The sequence below is a fragment of the Elgaria multicarinata genome, chromosome 1 (genome assembly GCF_023053635.1).
Source record: "Elgaria multicarinata webbii isolate HBS135686 ecotype San Diego chromosome 1, rElgMul1.1.pri, whole genome shotgun sequence".
Taxonomy (NCBI): Eukaryota; Metazoa; Chordata; class Lepidosauria; order Squamata; family Anguidae; genus Elgaria; species Elgaria multicarinata.
Window position 1 is genome coordinate 9,270,001 of NC_086171.1, and position 16,076 is coordinate 9,286,076.

Genomic DNA, 16,076 nt, shown 5'->3' on the forward strand with positions numbered 1-16,076 from the left:
AACCCTGGCATCTCCAGTTAAAAACAATCAGATAGAGAGGAAAGGCCTGAGATGATGGAACGTCCCCACTAGCCAGAGTAGGTGATATTGAGTTTGATGGGAAACAGTCTGTCCAGACATAAGGCAATTTTCTAGGCTAAGTGTAACCTAGGGAATTGAGATGGAGAAGAAAGTATTTATGAATTTCTATTCAGGTCTCTCCCCTGACATGTTTAGTGAAGTACTGGGGAACAGATGCCATGCAAAGATTTGCTTGCACAGTTACTCAGTGGAGGATGGCTCCAGTATTGTTCACAGCTACAACTGGTATGAAAACATTCCTTAGGTGAAGCCTTCCCTGTTGCCTTCATTTCCGTGCTGCATCTGTTTAATGTCTGGCTGCCATGCCGTCCAAGTAAAAGTGTCGCTTATGAGGAAGGGAAGGGAAGGACATACTTGAAAGCTTGTCACACAGACAAGGGCCAGGATCCCTTCTCGATCCTCCCAAAGTGCAGGACACGGAATAACGGGCTCAAGTTAAAGGAAGCCAGATTCCAGCTGGACATCAGGAAAAACTTCCTGACTGTTAGAGCAGTACAACAATGGAATTAATGACCTAGGGAGGTGGTGGTCTCTCCCACACTGGAGGCCTTCAAGAGGCAGCTGGACAACCATCTGTCAGGGATGCTTTAAGGTGGATTCCTGCATTGAGTAGGGGGTTGGACTAGATGGCCTTATAGGCCCCCTTCCAGCTCTACTATTCTATGGTTCTGTGATTCGATGGTTTATCTTTGAATATAGATTTGGATTATGTAGCACATAATAGTGCTTCATTGACTCTAAAGGGGAAACATAACTGCCTGTGTTACAAACATTCATCCACCCCCACCCCCCAAGGCATCTTGCTATAACCTTGCAGGCTTTTAAAGTGATAAAAAAACCAACCAAGCCTATTTGACAAGCGACTGTAACAGCACAAATACATAAATAAATGTTTGCGCTGCAAGCAACAAGCCTCTCAAACATTGTCTTCTGGAAATGGCAGAGTGGGAAGAAGGGAAAAACAATCAGGCAGGATTATTAGCGACAAAGCAGATTGTGATGTTCAAACAAAGGCTTTAATGGCGGTTGAAACAGCCTTGCATGTAGGCAAAACATAATGTCTTTCGCTAAGCAGGGTGCAATTTAGCTGGCATTGTCAAAGACAAGAAGACGGGATGTGGAAAGCTGCTGTTTGCAGTTTCTGCCTTTTGCAATTTCGGTCAAAATCCGGCATCGCTTCCCAAGTAAATCTGACAACAGAGCAATATCCAATTCAAGGCAGTGGCTCACACAGCTATCACAGGATTGGGTTTGGGGAGGTGGGCAAGAAAGATCACCTTTGGGCAAGAGGCAGGATCAGGTTTATTTATTTATATATTGCATTTATATACCGCCCCATAGCCGAAGCTCTCTGTGCGGTTTACAGAAGGCTTAGGCCGTTGCTAGACTAGGCCTTAGCGCGGTGTGAGGTCTGGTCAACCTCCTGTGCATCCAGATGACGCACAAGGGATTCCGGGGTCAGGCCAGGTTAAGACTTCGCTTGAACTGGCATAAGCAGATTCGTTTATGGCCCGGTTTTTCCGCAGCGGGCTGCGGAAGGTCTAGCAGGGTCCATGGCTTTTCCCGGCTGCTCGCTTACTCGCGAGTAGCTGGGAGAAGCCATGGACTGGGCACAGTGCTCGGGCCGGGGGGGGGAATTACAGGGCGGGGGAGAGATAGGGGCCGGGGGAAAGGCCGGACCCAGCAGGAGGGGGGGAAAGAAGGACGGGCACGGGCATCAGGGAGAGGGGGAAAGAAGGACGGGGGACAGGGGAGGACGGGCGAGCGAGTGGGCAGGGGGGCATCAGGCATTGTGGGGGGGAATCAGGGGCAGGGGGAGTGGGGACCCTTAATTTTTTTAAAAAAGTACTTACCTTTTCAGTGGTGCGCTGCTGCGCACATGGCCCTTTAAGGGGGGAAAACACGGAGCGCACGACGGGGCTTTCCCTTGCCCCGTCGCGTGCTGACGTCTGGAAAAGGGTGACGGCGCGCGCTAGCTGTAGCGCGCCGTCGCCCCGCCTCCCAGACGGATTATCAGGTAGGTCTAGCAAGGCCCTTAGTAAGGAAACGGATTAGAAAAGGCTGCATCCAAGCCAGTGGGAATGAACCAGGAACCAGAGATAGTAAACATAAGAGAACTCTAGCCTGCATTCATGAAAAAGGACTGTAACCTTTTTAATGGACAAAAGCGGCCGTGTGTCTTTAAAAGATTTAGTTTCATGTAACGTTTGAAGTGCTTTTCTTGATGGTCTAGAGAAAAGGGATGGAGAGACATTTTTCTCCCAATCATAAATCCTAAAATTCAAGGGTCATCCAATGGAACTGATTGCCAGGAGATGTAGGACAGACAAAAGGAAGGACTTCTTCACACAGCAGCGCATTGTCAACTTATGGAACTCACTGCCACAAGGTGTGGCAATTAAACTTAGACAATTCTTTGGGATGAAACACTTCTTCTTTGGAGGCCCTTCCGTCTGAGAATCCTGCTTGCAGTGGGAGCAATCAGGCAGTGGGAACCATCCCACTTTCTTGTTCCTGCTCAGTTCACAACATCTCAGGATTTATTTATTTTTTAAAAAAACTGGGTTGTTCTGACATGCAAACCAGGACAAAGTTTGCTAGTCATAGATAAATGGCACTTGTCTGCTCAAAGGCAGTTTGCCACTGAATACCAGTTGCTGGAGGAGTACCAGCAGGAAGGGGTAAATATCTTTATGCCCTGATGGGGAGATTCTCCCAGATATTGGATTGGTCTACCGAAAAAGCCAGACCCTGGACTAGATGGAACTTAGGTCTATTCCAGCAGGGCTCTTATGATGTGCTTATGCTCTGATGACCAAGAAAGGGGCAGTGTGGTGTAGGGGATACAATGTTAGATGTGGGCTAGGGAGACCTACATTCAAATTCACACTTAACAATGAAGCTCTTATTGCTACATTCAACCTATATTCAAATAAACCTACATTCAAACCTACATTCAAACCCTACATAAACCTAAACTCAAATTCACCATGGCCAGCCACACCTTCTCCTAGCCAAACCGATTTCTCAGAACCTCCACGAATGACAACTTGAGCTTCTTGGGGGACGATGATGAGACAGACAAGTAGAGTGGCTTCCCTTGCTACTCAGCTTCTGTATGAAGTGGTCACGAGAGTCAAGGGATAGGGTGACCAGATGGAAAAGAGGATAGGGCTCCTGATTCTTTAACAGAAGTATAGATTTCAGCGGGTGTCACTTGTAGGCATGCAGCACCTGGTGAAACCCCCTCTTCATCACAACAGTGAAAGCTGCAGGAGCTATGCTAGAGTGACCAGATACAAAAGAGGGCAGGGCTCCTGCAGCTTTCACTGTTGTGATGAAAGGGGAATTTCATCAGGTGCTGCATGCATACAAATGACACCCGCTGAAATTCCCATTTCAATACAACTGTTAAAGATACAGGGGCCCCGTCCTCCTTTCCACAGGGTCACCCTAGACTGAGACCCAATTACTTTCCATGCCAGCACGACTGTGCTTGTGCTTCATGCAAATTTGTGGAATTCCACTTTAAAGGACATTAAGCATCCCAGGAGCTGTTGGATTGCTTGAACCCCCCCAATCCGAAGATGGAGAAAACACCGACCTCGGAAGGGGAAGTCAGTAATCCAACCCCCGGCTCCCCCGATCCCTTGCAGGAGGCATGGAAAGAACAGCTCTGGCTGTCCTCTGAGGTTGAAGAAGCGACCTTGGAGGAGGTGGAAAGAGGGCCTTCTGGTGGGTGGGGAGAGGAGGAGACCAAAGAGGCCAGGACAGGACATATCTTGAGCTTCTGCCAGCCTCCTTCCCTCCAAAGTGCCCTCGTTAGATGGACTGAAAAGCCCGTCTAGCAAAAATCGCCAAAGACAGAGGGCAGCAAGGTGAAGATGGGCCCCGGTCATTCTTCTTGCCCTGCTGGCTTCAGACCAGCAGGGCATAGGAATCATGGACACCTCCGAGTTCGGACGCTTCCGAGCATCAAGGACGCAATCAGCAGGATTGCGCTCTACATGTGTATTCATCACACAAAAGCAGTCTGATCCTTGTACAGAAGAAACTTATTCTGATGGGGGCGGGGGAGGAGAGAGCCCCGCCTCCATCACCCACAACGCATTGCACTTACTTGGTCCGAATGCAGTGTTCAAGGGGAGGAATGAGGTCATTTTCTTTGTCTTCGGCATATGGCTGTGACGTATCTGCAGGATCAAGTCAGGCATGCACCATCAGGCTTTTGGATCATAGAATCATAGAATAGCAGAGTTGGAAGGGGCCTACAAGGCCATCAAGTCCAACCCCCTGCTCAGTGCAGGAATCCACCCTAAAGCATCCCTGACAGATGCTTGTCCAGCTGCCTCTTGAAGGCCTCCAGTGTGGGAGAGCCCACGACCTCCCTAGGTAACTGGTTCCATTGTCGTACTGCTCTAACAGTCAGGAAGTTTTTCCTGATGTCCAGCTGGAATCTGGCTTCCTTTAACTTGAGCCCGTTATTCCGTGTCCTGTCTCTCTTCATAGGGCTTTGTTTCCAGACCCCTGATGTGTTTCCAATGAGAGACAGATATGTATATATGCTAATCATCATTACCATCATCATCCACATGGATCTATTCACATCTATCATGCTGGATGAAACCAGGAGTGGTTCAGGTCATAGGAATATAGGAAGCTGTCTTACTCTGAGTTAGACCATGTGTCCATCTACAGGCTAGTGCTGTCGACACTAACTGGCAGCAACGGCTTTCCAAGGTTTCAGGCAGAAGCTTTTCCAGACCTACTTGGAAAAGCTGGAGGCCAAAACTGGGACCTTCTGCTGTGTTCTTCAGCTGGCCTGTTCCGATATGTATTGGAATTTCCATTGAATACCACAACCTTCCCTACATGTAATACTTCCTGACAGCACAAGCCTATGGATGTTTACTAGGGACGGGTGAGAAGTTTAGTTCAGTTCAGTTTTAATCAGAATTTACCAAAGTTTGCAAAGTTCTCCATATCTAGAAAACAAATTTCATATTTTTTTAAAAAAATCCAGATGTTGGAGAAACTAAAAATGACAGATTTGTCCATCGCAACCCAGGGCTTTGAGTGCTTTGCTCTTAAAGTCTGGGTTTGAATTTCTGTGTATTCAAACACGTTAGTGCTGAATTAGGGTTGCCACCTCTTTTTTTCTGATGAGCTCCTCATCTTTAATAGCTACCTGGAAGAAGGGACATCATGGTCCTCTCCAAGCTGTGAATAGCTGTAGCTATTACATTTGGCCAATGCAGATGATGGATAAGAGCCAGCATGGTGTAGTGGCTAAAATGTTGGACTGGGAGTCGGGAGATCCGGGTTCTAGTCCCCACTCGGCCATGGAAGCTCACTGGGTGACTTTGGGGCAGACACAGACTCTCAGCCCAGCCTACCACACAGGGTTGTTGTTGTGAGGATAAAACGTGGAGGATTATGGATGCTGCTTTGAGTTCCTTAGAAGAAAAAAGGTGGCATATAAATGTCATAATAAATAAATAAATAAATGAGAATTTTGTCCCAGTTATTTCTGATATGAAATTTCCAAAAATTCGCAAGGTTTTTTTTTCTTCCAGATTTGACAGAGAAAGAACTTGAGATTTAAAATATTCAAATGCAGGAAAAAGCAAACTGGACAGATTTGCCCATTCCCGATGCTTACTCAGAAGTAAGTCCCATTGAATACAATGGTGCTTACTCCCAGGAAAGCGTGCAATTCCAGCTACCTTCTGGTGACACAGGGGAAGGGAGCGGTCGACAGGGCACAGTTCTGGGCTGAACGCTGCCGGAAATCAGAACAGAGCAGAAGACAGCGGAAGAGAATGCCAGAACTCAGCACCAAATTCCACTCTCCCGCCCCCTAACTCTACCCCCCCCATTTGAATGACAGCTCTCCGTTTCACGACGCCCACGCTTTCTCCCTTGCATCCTGCAGCATGAATAGCAGTTCTCAGCTTCACAGCGCTCGGAGGCTGGAAGGAACAGCATGGTTAGACACGTGGGTGTGCAGCAGAAGCAAGAGTTTCCACAGTTCAAAGGGCAGTACGTGCAGGAGGCCCAAGAAAGTACTGGGGGCGTTTGAGCCTTACAGGTGCTACAACTGATGAGTGCAGGTGAGAAAGAAAAAGGGAATACGTTCAATGGCATCTAAAGGGCAACCTAGGGCAAATCTACACAGAGCACTGAAGGCATTTGCATGCGCCCCCAGTGCGCCCCCAAAGCGATGGTGTAGATGCTGCCCTCGAAGAGACGGAGGAAGAGGCGGAGGAGGCGGCGGCTGGGGAATCCGGCCGCGTCCTTGCCCCACCTCCCCGCCAGCCTCCTGCTGCCGGCGAAAGAGCCAGCCGGGTCGGAGAGCTTCTTCCACTCTCCACCCCGCCTTCTTCCGCCAAGCTCTCCGACCCGGCCGGCGAGGAGGTAGGTGGGCGGCGGCGGCAAGGACGCGGCCGGATTCCCCAGCCGCCTCCTCCTCCGCCTCTTCCTCCGTCTCTTCCAGGGCAGCATCTACACCATCGCTTTGGGGGCGCACTGGGGGCACATGCGAGCGCCTTCAGTGCTCTGTGTAGATTCAGCCCTACATTTGCCATCGCTTGTAGGACAGGAGTCTTCAATCTGTTGAATTCCAGCGAATCCCATTTTTGCTTCTTCTTTTTCTTTTCTTTTTGCAACGCACCCAATTACACGTGAGCGTCAGCAAAACGTCACACAAAAAGAATCTCAATACAGTTATGGATACGATCCCATCAAAGTTACTCTTGGCTGTGCTTTATCAATGGACACATGATGGTCATTGGTGGGTGAGAGTGGGAGAAAGGCATAAAGGAACTGCAGGTGAAGGCTATGGCAATGCAGGCACGAGGCTCGGGGCAAAATCTGGCAGTTAAAAAGGCAACAACGGAGGATTCCTCATGGATCAGCTCTCCTTTAGAAGAAGGTTAGGTAACTTGGAACTCCAAAATCCAGGTTGAAATTGAAATGAGAATTTTGGAAGCATTTCTGTTCATTTATTTATTATTGCATTTATATCCTGCCTTTTTTCCTCCAAAGAACCCAAGGCGGCATACATAATCCTCCTCCTCTACATTTTTATCCTCAGAACAACAACCCTGTGAGGTAGGCTGGGCTGAGAGTCTGTGACTGACCCAAAGTCACCCAGTGAGCTTCCAGGGACGAGTGGGGACTAGAACCCAGATCTCCCGACTCCCAGTCCAACATTTTAGCCACTATACCACACTGGCTCCCACAGAATAAATTAAGAAAGCTCAGAAAGTTAAGGCTCAAGGTTGCTTGAGGAATATGATATTTGCGCATTCATTATATAATGGTTTATTAAGTATTATGTGAGCTGTCTTCTGTGGGCATGGTCCTAAAATGTGGCTTACGAATATTTATTTTTTTATTATACCACCCACTACCTGAAGTTGTCTGGGCAGTTTACAAATCTATAACAGACAGACAGACAATATTTCATTAGAAATGTGGATTTTGAGAGAATGTAAGTTCAAAAAATAAATATTTAATGAAGTTTTTTCTCTCTCTGTGTGTTGATTTTGTTTTGGAAACTTAAAAAGTTTTTCTTAAAAAAGCATATTTATCTTTGTGTCTTTATGCAGATGGGGGGAAATCCTGCAAATTAATGAGGAAAGAGGCAGAATGGATTTAGGAGTGTACGTAGGCAAAAGTGACATGGACCAGCAATAGAATGAGTCATCCAACCCCTAGGAAAACATGAGAGTAGAAGGGTAATTGTGGAGGAGCTTAGGAAAGAATCCAGAGCTGACACCAGTGTTGCAAAAGTCCGAAACATAACCAGAATTGAGTGCAGCAATTGGTTGGGGATTGCCATGCTGTAAAACTGCCTAAATCCATGGGGAAAATGTATTGAACGGGCAACAGCAAAGAGAGACGGGGGAGAGAGAGAGAGAGAGAGAGAGAGAAGGGGGAGAGAGAGAGAGAAAGAAGGGGGAGAGAGAGAGAAGGGGGAGAGAGGGAGAGAGAGAGAAAAGGGGGAGAGAGGGAGAGAGAGAGACAGAGAGAGGGAGAGAGAAGGAGAGAGAGAGAGAGAGAGAGAGAGAGAGAGAGAGAGAGAGAGAGAGAGAGAGACCACCATTATCAACTTGTTTTCCAAATGTCAGGAATTGTTACTATCCCATGGCATTTCTGTTAACTCTAGAACTGCATTCAGACCCTATTTCCTAATGTTCCAGTTCATGGTTTGGAAATTTAGTGACCAATTCTGTGCTCTGTGCATTCTTTCCCCCGTCCCTGTTGCCCTCACGCTCTCTCCTTAATGGAACGCCCCTGGTTTGATCGAACTATGGTTTGTTGTTAGGTCTGAACTGGAAACTGCGGTTTCAGCAAGACTTCCAAGCTAGAATTGGGAAAACCTGGGTATCATCCATTCTTGTTCGGAAGGCTCACTCAAACCACAGGTTGCCAATTCAGATGCAATAGCAAATTGTGATTTGATCAAACCTGTGTAGTTCTATGAAGCAGAGCATAGGAGGCAGGATTGAGTGCACAATCGTGGTGCACAAAAATGGTTTGGAGGTTCAGGAATGTGACGCCTGAAGGCACCCAAAGACTTTCCACGAAATGCATTTCCCCAATGGCATGCCCAACACCCTTGGGACAAAGGCTTCCACAGTCCCATCCCTTGAAAAATGTTTGCCTCCGTACCAATTGTTAGACGGATCTCCTCCTGCTGATTGGCTAAGCCGTCGTAGTAATATAGGTCAAACTGCCGCTCCATTTTCCAGTCCCCAAGTAAATCCTTCTTCAAGCAGAAGAGCACACTGAAATGACTTTCGCTGCACACCAGCCAAATGGGAAACTTGGGGGTCTTCAAATAACAGCCGACCTGAGCAAACGGGAGAAAGTGCAACGCGTTAAACAAAACACGGTTTGAACAGTGGGGAAGGTGCAGAACAGCTGCGGAAGCCCGATGCTTCTAGACTGCAAAGTGGCAGAGAAAAGACAGAAGGCCTCTTCATCAGTGATCACAGGTAGCTTAGTCCCAGATCGCCAAGGTAATTTGAAAGCCTGACCCATGTAGGCAGGGTCAGTTGTGAAGGTCCTTCTCCATTGAATTGCAGCTCTCCTCCTGGGTGAGGAGGAGTTATGCGCCTGGCTTTCAAGTGTTCCTGAAGCCATGCATGAAGGTGTGGGCAGCACAAAGATCTCTAGATGATTTGGACTTCAACTTCCAGAAGGCCCTGCCAGCATGGCCAATGGCCAGGAATGCTGGGAATTGAAGTCCAAAGAATCTGGAGATCTACTTTCTGTCCACCCTCGCCCTAGACCACATTGCTCAAGATCACAACAATCATAAAATTAATCTTTAACAACCAGCCAGGGAGTCATTTCCTCATAATTTAGTCCCAGAGAGTTTTACTACTATCTGCACAAGTTAGTCTAATGACATGGTTCCTTTCCACTAGCATCGCTGTTGAAGGAGACATTGATGAGTTCTGGATGCCACATTGTAGGGAGGACATTGACACATGGGAACAACCTAAGGAAGACAAAAGTGGAGAGAGGATTGGAGATCAAGTCTTGTGGGGAAAGGACCTGGACCCAGGATTCAAATTACAAGACAAGGGGTATTTTGATTTCACATTAGGAAGAATTTCCACTAGCATCGCTGTTGAAGGAGACATTGACGAGTTTGCCACCGCTTATCAGAACAGAAATACTGAGAAATTCTATCAGGCTTCAACAGAATGGAATTCCCAATGTCACACATTCCTATATGGGAAGTCTCCACAATGAAGTATCTCCCACCCCACTCTAGTAATGTGTGAGGCCTTGCCCCAGGTCTCTGGAGGAGAGGGTGCTTCAGGTTTGCCTCCTTTACTGTGTCGTCAGTTAAAGAGGGTGGAGCAGAGGTGTCCTGTGATCCAGGAATCGCCTACGAGGCAAGTATCCTTGCTAGGATCGAATGTCCGATGCTGATGTCCACTCTCTCGTATTTAAGCCAAAGCCTTTAGCAGTAGACAAAACAAGGCTTAGATTACCTGCAAAGCTGCCCCACTCTGTCTTGGATTCTCCGAACTAGGGCTGTGCAAGACTCGGGCCTCGGATTCAGAAATCTGAATCATGGAGGCCGTTTTATGGCAGATCCCCCACTTTATTTATTTATTTTATCTATTATTGCTTTTATATCCCACCTTGTTTTTTTCTTCCAAGGAACCCGAGGCGGCATACATAATCCCCCTGCTCTCTATTTTATCCTCACAACAACAACCCTGTGAGGTAGGTTGGGCGGAGAGTCCGTGACTGGCCCAAAGTCACCCAGTGGCTGAGTGGGGACTAGAACCCGGATCTCCCGACTCCCAGTCCAACACTTTAACCACTACACCACACTGATGGATCCACCATTTCCTTGCACAGCAGCCATAGGTCCTTGTACAGCCTACAACTCCCAGCATGCACTTACAAAAGGGCTCACAAATGGAGGGCACATGTGTACTTGCATTCGCCACAACCACCCACTCCTTGGCGTGATCGCCAGCTTCCCAGTGCGAACAGCCACTGCCACCATAATCCAGGATACTCCAGTGACCCTGGAGGGATCCCCAGATATTCCACAGGCAGCCCCCTGCTTTCCCCGAGAGCTGCCAACTCTTGTTCTGGTGCTCATGAAATGAACCTGGTCTAAGTCTTATATTTTGAACTGTTATCTGTGGATCTTTATTAGGGCTGTATTAGGGTTTTCCTGTGAATTGGGCCTGGTCTTTGGGAAGTCAGAACCCGACATAATGCACGGTCGGCCCAAGGCCCAGAATACGAAATAAAACCCATCCATTGCGCCTCAAACATGATGCCGGTAAATTGCCACCAGCCCACGTTTCTTTCGATGTAACGGTTAGATAACCCTTTTCTTTCTCGCTTGATAGCGCAGCTGTTCTCTGCCTCGTTACTTCATTAATCACTATTTTTAAAGCCATTGTTCCATACAATGGTTTTGTTTGTTGGCTTTTTAAAAATAATAACAATAATACATTCTTGAATTGCGAACAGAGGTCCGAGGTTATAAATATGCTGCTAGAAAGAGAGCAAAAGGTAGGTTTCAATTTTGGAGGGGGAGATAGTATCAGAAGGATTTCCTTTCTAAACACATGCATATGGCTGCATTTGGAAAATCAAACACGCAGTTCACCTTCCTTTCTCCCAGTCCTAAAAGAAACAAAATCTTAAGAATCTCTTGAAGTGAAATTAGAAACATACTAAAAAAAACTTCATTGTAGTGAAACCACATACACTGCCCAATTAAAGCAGTAGCTTTCTAGCTTCAAGGAAACATTGATTTGCCTTTTAAAAAACAAAACAAAATGAACTTTCATGACCATCATAGGATGCCTGCTTGTTGCAAGGGATTCTGGGAAAAAGTCAAGGCTGCACCTTCAGGTCACACCATGGTTCTGGCCAGGCCGTTGGGCCTTGTTGTTGGTCTACATTACGCGTGAGTCTTTAGACCTCCAGACATTTTTTGCCAACAAGTCCCGTTACCCCTAGACAGAATAATGTAGGATTATGGGAATTGTAGGTCAAAACATGCTGAGAGGCCGAATTTGCCCACCCCTGGTTTACATCAACTGAGAAAGATTTTTTTTATTACAGTTTCAACACTTGAATGCAGCAGGAAAACTGTGTTTTAGAGGCACATATCCACTAGGGTGACCATATGGAAAAGAGGACAGGGCTCCTGTATCTTTAACAGTTGTATAGAAAAGGGAATTTCAGCAGGTGTCATTTGTATGCATGAAGCACCTGGTGAAATCCCCTCTTCAACACAACAGTTAAAGCTGCAGGAGCCCTGCCTCCTTTTGTATTTAGTCACTCTAGTATAGCTCCTGCAGTTAATGAAAACAAGCCAGGATCTAAACATGGTTGTAGATCCTAGTTTGTTCACTAACAGCACGATCCTATGCTTGTTTAGACAACTCCCAGCATGCCCTGTCTAGCATTTCTGTTTTTCCGTCTAAACATGCATAGGATTGTGCGCTTTAAGCAGAGTTTAAACAAACCTCAGTTACTTCAGTTCCAATGTCATGGGAAATTGTGGTTTGTTCAAACTCAGAAGCAAAAGTTCCTCCTTGTGGTTGGGAAACAGGAGGAAAAGGGAGGGAAACCATGAAAGCATAAGTTTCGTGCAGGGTAATCTCTGTAGCAGGAAACCATGGTTTACTATTACATCTAACTCAGGCCGATATATTTTAACAGTCAACGCCAGGTTTCAGTCATTGCCTTGGGCAAGGCCATATTGGTACAGGGACAAAGGAGGTATCAAATTCAAACACAAAACATATGGCTTTGTTCCAAAATAGCGATTTGCAAATTTGCACCCAAGTATCTGATACACATGTCAGTTTATTGTGTTTAAGAATTGATAACGAATTTGCTGATGGCAGCAAGGTTAACGATATCTAGGAACTGGAAGGTTCAAGGGGATTACCATATAGAAGATTGGTATAAAGAGATATGGAACATTGCTATTAATGATAAATTAACATGTAATATAAAAGTGAGAAGAGGAATAATAGAAACGAATGATTTCGAGGGAATATGGAAACAGTTCCTAGAATATGTTTTATCTAAGGGGAGTGGGAAACCACCTCCAAAAGAAACAATGAGATTTTGGAAACAGGAATAGATCCCAGTGTGTGTGTGTGTGCACTTTTATGTTAAGTATGATTATGTTAACATGTTAATTAGAAAATATGCTATTAAGGTTACTCAACATTTATGTATTATGTTAGTTTTTTTTGTTATTGTATTGATGTACGTTTAAGTATTGAAAAGAATAAAAACTATTAAAAATAATATTGTGTTTAATAGCATACAGATTAGTTTTAAAAAACTTGGCTCCAATGCCTCATCACCTTTTATCGTTTGTAACGGTTTTGCAACCAGTCCACTGCTGGGAAACGCGGGCGCCCATCACTCGCTTTCCTCCTCTAGATCCCTTTTGTGCCCTCATAAGTTTGACTGGCAGATTTCATTTTTCTAAAATGCCAGCCCTTTAGGAAGGGATACCTGCAAAGGCAGGTTTAATTTTGAACGCCCAGAGGGTGAGCATACTTAATTTTGAACGCCCAGGGGGTGAGCATACTTAATGCTTGATTTGCTTGATTTTATCCTCCCACGATGGTATATTAAATTCCCCGCAGCGCTACAGTGAGCCATCCGGTTCCAGTGGTGGCATTCCTCCACATCCACAAATACATTTTGCACATTGCTTAGAGCAGAGAGACAGAATTCTTCCTGCAGGTACTTGAAAGGTGATAAGAACAAAACTCTGGCCTCTTGCTCTCAGCACTAACAACATTACAAGGTGTGAAGTGAAATAAATTTGGCAATTAATATGTTTTGCAGGGACCGCAAAACCAAACCAAACCAAAAAAACCACCCACCAAGGTGCCTGAAAAGGTTTGGTTAATCAGGTTGATCTGGACAGCGCAGAGGATAATGGAAATAAATAGTCAGAACCATTTTCTATATCTGTATAGAATTTTGTGCTGCAGTCTTCAATGTCTTCATAGTGATTAGCCCATGAAGTTGATGGGTGGGAGATTCAGGACAAATAAAAGGAAGGACCTTGACACAGCGCATAGTTAAATTATGGAACTCACTACCACACGATGTAGTGATGGCCACCAATTTGGATGGCTTTAAAAGGGGTGTTGGATAAATTCCTGGAGGCAAAGGCTATCCATGGCTCCTAGCCCTGATGGTTGTGTGCTACCTCCAGTATTTGACAGCTGCTCGTGTGTGGGGCTGAACTGTGTAGAGCATGGGTTCTCAACAAGGGGGGAATTCCCCCCCGGGGGGATTTTAGGGTTCCGGGGGGGGGATTGGGACCACTATTCAGCAAAGTATGATGTCCTGTAGATTATGTCTTCCTACACGTTATTAAAAAACATCCCCAGAAAAGTGTCATGTTGTCTGCAAAAGCCAGGCCTTTGCTCTCTTTTCCCTCCCTCCCTCGCAATACTAGAAGTTTCAAGCTTCCCATTTAAAGGGGCAACGCAAAGCATGGGAAATGAGAATGTAAAAGGGGCCATGCTTTGTGTTAAGTTAGACTATCTTGGGAAGGGGGGAATTATATTCTGAACAATGGTGAAAGGGGGGAATGGAGCAAAAAAAGGTTGAGAACCACTGGTGTAGAGGGATGTGGGTGCTCACGTAAGCCAGGCCCGCACCACGTCCCTGGCTTCTGTTTAGACTTTTGTGCATTGTGTGTGAAGGTTTGTATAGGGCTCTTTAAGCAAAATATGGATTATGGGTGAGTCATTGAATGACAGCATTAAATGGTTCAGTATAGAGCAAATGCTTCGAATGTAGAAATCCTCATGGTCAATAGTAGGGTGACCATATGAAAAAGAGGACAGGACTCCTGAAACTTTTAATAGTTGTACAGAAATGCGAATTTGAGCCACTGTCATTTGTATGCATGCAGCACCTGGTGAAATCCCCTCTTCATCACAACCGTTAAAGCTGCAGGAGCTATACTAGAGGGCAGGGCTCCTGCAGCTTTAACTGCGGTGATGAAGAGGGAATTTCACCAGGTGCTGCATGCATACAAATGACACCAGCTGAAATTCCCTCTTCTATACAACTGTTAAAAGATACAGGAGCCCTGTCCTCCTTTCCTTAGGGTCACCCCAGTCAAACATCAGCAGTAAAAGCACCTCAGGCAGCATGGTGCTTCCTAAGACGTTGGGGTCCGTACTGTCAGCCAAGGTAACGCTCTGGGCTTGGAGAAGGAATCATCCTAGTCAGAATATCTCTGCTCTGCTCTCACTTAACCATTTGCTTGCAATCACATTGTTTAGCCAGGTATTTTCCTGCAAGGTCTGGGTTTCTTTCCCATCTTGAGGGATGTTTTCTCAAAGGTTTGGTCGAATCTCTGCCCCATTGCACTGTGCCACAATCAAAGCCGATTCTCCGCCCTCCCCGCTTCGCTGAGTAAACAGAAGGGAATGCCAGTAATCAGCATGCTGGCAACAGGACTTCTCAGCCCTGGGTTGCACTTAATTTGATGTCTGGCAAGCGCTTCCAAAAATCTGCTCCAAATTGAAGCCGTGGCATGCCGAAAACAAATCAAATGATGCCTTTCCTGTGCTTTTTTTTTTCTTTCTTTTTTTGCTGTTGCTGGCCTAATGGGCCACAAGTAAGGTACCAGTTTCCAAACCACAAAACGTTCCTCATAAAATCCAGACTTGTTGGACGTTGTCAACTGTAACAGGGCTGTCAAGCTTTGGCCAGTAGGCCTTCTTGGTTAGAATATATCGACTTAGGCCTGAATTGCCAGGTCATCCTCTTCAGCTGGCAACGTTGAAATGGTTGGGTACGTTCCCCTCTGGACTGCCCCTCCACCCTGTCTCTGATCCAGGAGGGATGTGTAAGAGACACACAGGTGGTGCCGACATTAATCTTGGTTGCAAAAGGTATTAGTGATGGGAGAGACATTCCAGAGGGTGGGTGGGCATGTCAAGAGCTGGGAAGAGAGAAAACATGGTGTGGAATTGAAAGGAACTGCAAAGCAGATCTTGGCAGGTCAAAAAGATTTTTAAAAAAACAACCCCCAAAAATGCTGCCTGCCTTGAGGAGGCCGAAGGATTTGGCATTAATTTCGTTTTTAACTGTTTTAATTGTTTTTACTGCTTTTAAATTATACATTGTTTTAATTATTATTATTTATTATTATTATTTTATTGCATTTTTTATACCGCTCAATAGGCGAAGCTCCCTGGCCGGTTCACAAAAACTAAAACCATTCAAAGTATAAAACAAACAGTATAAAAACATGATATGAGAACCGGCCAGAGAGCTTCGGCTATTGGGCGGTATAAAAATGTAATAAATAAAATAAAATAAATAAAATAAATATAAAATACACATTAAAAACTGATTAAAAACATACCACACATGATTAAAACGTCTTTAAAACATTAAAACATCTTTAAAGGATTCTGTAAAACTTGTTCATG

General features: G+C 45.7%; 1 protein-coding gene across 1 annotated transcript in view; it reads right to left on the minus strand.

Annotated features, from left to right (window-relative positions):
• The window catches only part of MINDY4 (MINDY lysine 48 deubiquitinase 4), a 135,062-nt gene that overhangs the window by 7,129 nt on the left and 111,857 nt on the right, over positions 1–16,076 (minus strand). The window contains exons 16-17 of the mRNA XM_063123214.1: positions 8,761–8,941; positions 4,202–4,274 (exon numbers count right to left, since the gene is read on the minus strand). Of these exons, the coding sequence (XP_062979284.1) occupies positions 4,202–4,274; positions 8,761–8,941 (254 nt within the window). The remainder of the gene's footprint in view (positions 1–4,201; positions 4,275–8,760; positions 8,942–16,076) is intronic.